At 32.3% G+C, this 5,861-nt stretch overlaps 1 protein-coding gene across 1 annotated transcript; it reads right to left on the bottom strand.

Annotated features, from left to right (window-relative positions):
- Positions 1–3,589: 3,589 nt before the first annotated feature.
- LOC145258069 (uncharacterized) lies at positions 3,590–4,435 on the bottom strand. The gene has a single exon (XM_080115797.1). The coding sequence runs from the start codon at positions 4,433–4,435 to the stop codon at positions 3,590–3,592; it is 846 nt and encodes a 281-aa protein (XP_079971923.1).
- Positions 4,436–5,861: the final 1,426 nt, after the last annotated feature.

Here is a 5,861-nt window from a genome sequence, read left to right as displayed (position 1 = left end):
ATTGAGCACTTTTGAAGTTAATACTGAAAATTTACGCATAGAACTAAATCTTATTATATTAATTCATGTGGCTTAATAAAGTGGTTAATGTGTTTTTGAGATCAAATCTCTAACCGAACTCAACGAATTTTTTTTATTTAAAGACTTCAAATATGGCATAGTGTATTCAGAATTGTGGAATACTTTTTATTCGGTTTCCACCCGAAAATAAGGACTACTAGGGAGTGAAAATTGTAAATTGTTAATTGGGGGTGGAGGTCATCGGATTTTTATTTGTATGTCAACTGTTCCCTAATCGCGCATGCGCGAATCGTTCACATGGCAGGGTATTTATGGGAATAATAATTAGGTTCGAAAACACTTTTTAAAGAACGTCGCAAGATGGCCTAATGGTTATCTTACTTGTGTCACTGTCTTTTGTCTTTTCGTTTTGATTTCTCCTCGAGTATTTGTTACTTACAAGAAGTGAACTGTTTCCAATTAAAAAAAAAAAAAACTAAGGCTCGCATACACATATCTCTTTCGGTTCTGTTACTTCATGTTTTTTATTTAAAGGAATTATCGGTAACGTTTTATGCCTTTGTAATTAACTGGCTGATACATCGTCATTATATATACATATATATATACACATACATATATATATATATATATATATAGTAATTTATAAAATATATATGGCGATTAAGCTACACTGAATATTCGGCGTTTCATCCACTCTAGGATTCGTCAGGCTTATGCGCGAATTCTGTGGTTGTTTATCGTTTTTATATGGTCCTCTTCTGTTGAGGATTGGCTTACTAAAATCCTCAACAGAAGAGGACCATATAAAAACGATAAACAACCACAGAATTCGCGCATAAGCCTGGCAAATCCTAGAGTGGATGAAACGCTGAATATTCAGTGTAGCTTAATCGCCATATATATTTTATAAATTACTAACTAGCTCTACCTACGTATTGAGCACTTTTGAAATAAATACTAAAAGTTTACGCATAAATCTATACTTTCGTATATTAATTTTATGTGAGTAAATGAAATAGTTATATATATATATATATATATTTATATATATATATATATATATATATATATATATATATATATATATATATATATATATATATAAAAGAATAATAGAAATAGTATTCCGACAAAAGTGTTCATCAACGTTTTGTCTTTATTTCATCCAGGGGAAGTCTCGAAATAAAGACGAAACTTTGATGATACAAAACACGTTTTGTTCTTTTTTATTTTCTCTCTCTCTTTCTTCTCTCTCTCTCTCTCTCTCTCTCTCTCTATATATATATATATATATATATATATATATATATATATATATATATATATATATATATATATATATATATATATATATAGCGGGGGATGGCCAGATTTGCCCAGGCGTAAAGTACACTTGAATATTATATTTAATTTTTCCAGATTTCGTATTTTTGATTCATAATAAATAAGAAACATGCATTAAATAAGATGTAATATTTATGCGTAATTAATGATCGGACAAATATTTTTTCTTATAGAAAGCCATAATAAAATACGTTTTTTTCTTTGATAAAATATTTAAGGATATGGCTTTCTATAAAAAAATATTTAACTTATCAATTAACGATATTTAAAAAAAAGTGCCGTCTTTTTATTTGTATTTCATTATTATGCTTACATTTGAAGACTTTAAAACTGTCGAGCTACCATTACGACGGACTACTACCAAGTAGGATTTTTACGTCTCCAAGAAAAAAATGCGAGTAGAAAGCGTGAGTAATATCTGCATGATGCTTTGAAATGCGTAGATTAAAATAGCTGACATAGAACAAGAAATTGAAGTGCAGCATTTGAAGAACAGATACTACACTTTTATCTTGTCCCGGATCTTGTTTGGGGGTGAATAAGAGTTTAAAACAACTGGGTTTCTACTTGTATTAACGTTATTGTCCCCTGTGTTAAATAAAAGCTTCAGAATGCTGTATTAACTCAAATTAATTTTTATGGTTACTAAAAACCGTGCCTTAGTAGAGTTCAAAACCGGCTTCGAGATCTAGTAGGTGATGCCCTTTTCTCTCTCCTCTCACCTCTTTTCCACAACAAAGAAACGTCGCGAGCCTGTATCTGCTCTATTTCTATTTTCCTAGCAAGTGCTCGTCTGAGCTCAAATCTATGGTACACGTTGCTATACTTTCACAAAAAAACATCATCAACAATTTCCCCCACACTCCCTCCGTGCCTTAATCTAAACGCAGGTTCCATGAACAAAGCTCCTTTCCTAGAACTGTCCGCCTGTGGAAAACTATTCTAATGATTTAATTCCGAGCCGATTACAATATGGTAGTCTTCAAGTCCAATGTAAACAAATACTTGTTGAGCCATCCCATTAAATAATCCAAATTACACCCAATCTACTCCATTAACGATTACTACACTACCATCTTACATTCATAAACTCTTATCCCCAATTTATATATATATATATATATATGTGCGTATGTGTGAATATATATATACATATACATACATATATATACATATGTATACATACATATATAAATATATGTATATATACACATGCATACATGTATACATATATGTATATACATATGTATATATACATACATATATACATACGTACATATATGTACATACATACATATATATACATACATATATGTACATACATATATATAAGTATATACATACATATATGTACATACATACATATAAGTATATACATACATATATGTACATACATACATATACATACATATATGTTTATACATACATATATGTACATTGATAAATATATGTACATGCATATATATATACATACATATGTACACATACATACATATATTTACATACATTCATATACACACACATATATATATACTCATTCAGACATACATACATGCATACATGCATACATATATATATATATACATACATACATACATACACACATATGATGATTGCAACGTCTTGCCACTCCCTCAGACATTTAAAATCCATGAGCCCAAATGTCTGAGGGAGTATCTATACAAATATGATGTTACAGAGTCTTAGCTTTGTATGACAGCTAAACCTCTCTCTCGGTTCAAAATGGTGAGATCCAGCAACAAGCAAGAGCAAGATAGCCAGCAACAAATTAAACTGCAGACCAGCTTAATGCGGGTAATGGTCTTCCGCTTTATGGTTTTTTAAATCAGAGATTTGCATCTCCTAGAAAGGTTGCCTTCACCACGGCTTACGGGAGCCCTCTCCACCTCAACACATATATACATACACTCAAATATACACGGTGCTAGTTGGCCGTTGACCCAGAAAAAGAGTTCATTCGCCCTTTGGAAGGTCTTGTTTTTAATCCTTCAGGGAGACTAGCCGCCCTCCTCACCAAACATGTCTGGTGGGGGAACCAGTTTAGTCGCCGGTGACCCAACCATGAGGCAGGTAGTACTGGGTTACATGGTACCAGTAGCATATGACATGACCTGACATACACACACATACATACATACATACATACATGCATGTTGGTGGTTGTCCATCGGATCCGAAGATGACGTTTGTGTTCTGCATCTCATCTATGCACATGCAGGTGGCTCTGCAGCCCCAGTCTAGAACATTGGGGGCACTGGAAGTCAGTTCTTGTGATCACTGTTGAAGCTGCCCTGTGGTGTCTCTCTCTGGCAGCGGTGAGTTTCTGGCTACGACCATCTTCAAAATTGGCAACAACCTTGTGGGTTGAGCCTCGCCATTTTGGTCTGTCCATAGCTTGTCCCTTTAGGTCTCCCGGTTTGATACGACACCATCGCAGATTGGCTTTAACAGTGTCTTTATACTGCAGTTTTGATCGACCTTGGTTTCTTTTGCCGGCCTGGAGCTCTCCGTACATCAGGCATTTAGGCATCCGACATGCGTCCATTCGCATCACGTGTCTAACCCAACAAAGTTGGGTCTTGATGATGGTGGTCTCTATACTGGTGGAATTAGCTTTGTCAAGGACCTTCAGATTGGTGATGCGATCCTGCCATTTGATTCCCAGGATTGAGCGGAGAGCTCGCGTGTGGAAGAGCTCCAGTTTCTTTAGATGCCTACGGTACAGTGACCACGTATCACAACCGCAGAGCAGGGAGGGAAGAACCACAACATTGTAGACCTTCAGCTTCGTAGATAGGCGGATGTTGTTTTCATTGAGCACTCGATCGTGAAGACTTCCCAGTACCTGACTTGCCTTGCTGATTCTGGTGTCAATCTCTCTGTCGAAGGAGCCATCACAAGATATGGTGCATCCCAGATATTTTAAGTGATTAACGTTGGCAAGTGGTGTGTCGTCAATGGTGATGGTGGGAGGAGGGGGGTTGGTGTAGGGTGCAGGTTGGTGGAGCACCTCCGTCTTTGCATACACATACGTACATACATACATACATACATACATACATACATATGTATATTATACGTTTTAATAGTAAAAGATACATATAGTCTTTATCTTTAGCCCTTTCAATCCAGAACAAACTTAATTTTCTTATATATTTGTATTGGCCTCTGATGAGTTATATAGTCGTTCAATAGCATTCACCGAAACACGTGTAAGAGTACCATAAATCCATTAAAATAATATGAATAATAAGTAAATATCACTCATAATATTGGAATTGTTTACTGATTATATATATATATATATATATATATATATATATATATATATATATATATATATATATAAAGGGGGTTAGAACAGTAGTCTAAAGAGCAGAGTGTATTTTAATGTGATAGTAAAATTACTAATTTGATTAAAATACAAGAAAAGAACAGTGCTCGTTGTAATTCAGATATATAATAAGCTCGATATGCAAATATTCTAGAGCTACTTTAATATTTAGTAATGTGATTGATAATTTAAAATTAAAATTAGAATTAAAAATTAAAAATCTGTTTCATAAGAAGGAACAACAACAAAATCAATAATGTGTACGATCGTTTCGGAAACAATGTTTTTATTGTGATAGACATTAAGTCACGGACAATAATTTTAACATATAATTTTTTTTAAATAAAGTCTCCTCATCAGCAAAATATTGTTTTTTTTTTAATATATGTAAAATACACCATAAATAAACCTAGCATTTTAAGTAAGGCAGATGTATCTTTTAATTCTTCGATTAAAATATGCATCTGCCTATTTAAGTAAATAGGTAAAGCTAAGTAGTAAGTTATAAAAAGTAAGATATAGAGCCTTATTGCCATATATATTTTATAACTTACAATATATATACATATATATATATATAAATAAATGACAAAAGTATATATTCCAAATTTCATGATGTTGACAATCTTACAATTTATTTCTTTAATTCCGCTGATATTTAAAATACTTGACAGTAACTATTTCGTAGCGCAAAATCTGGTCCATTTTCGGATTTTGTATTTATGCCCAAATTCATTTTATTTTCATGGATTCATAGTTGCCACTTGTTCTAGGAATAAAATAAATTTAATGATTTATTTAATTATTAGGTTAATGATTTTGTGCTACGAAACAGATACTGTCTATAATTGTAAGTTCCAATGGAATTTAAAGAATAAATTGTAAGATGGTCAACTTCATAAAATTTTGAATAAAACATCTGTCATATTTTTTATATGCTCTGTATTTACATTGAGCTTCTGTAATTAACGATTTGTATATATAAAAAGTGAAATATAATTTTAAAAAATCATATTTCTACAGAAACATATATATATATATATATATATATATATATATATATATACATATATATATGTATGTATGTATGTATTTTGAAAAAGAGAGGTTCCTTTCTCTCGAAATTAATCAAACTTCC

The sequence above is a fragment of the Euprymna scolopes genome, chromosome 33 (assembly GCF_053919585.1).
Source record: "Euprymna scolopes isolate OS-2025 chromosome 33, ASM5391958v1, whole genome shotgun sequence".
Classification (NCBI taxonomy): Eukaryota; Metazoa; Mollusca; class Cephalopoda; order Sepiida; family Sepiolidae; genus Euprymna; species Euprymna scolopes.
Note: the sequence above shows the minus strand (reverse complement) of the source record. Positions and strands in the feature narration are given on the sequence as shown.

Excerpts from the sequence above, each read along its gene's own strand:
- LOC145258069 (XM_080115797.1), bottom strand. The coding sequence starts at position 4,435 with ATGTATGTATGTACGTATGTGTATGCAAAGACGGAGGTGCTCCACCAA.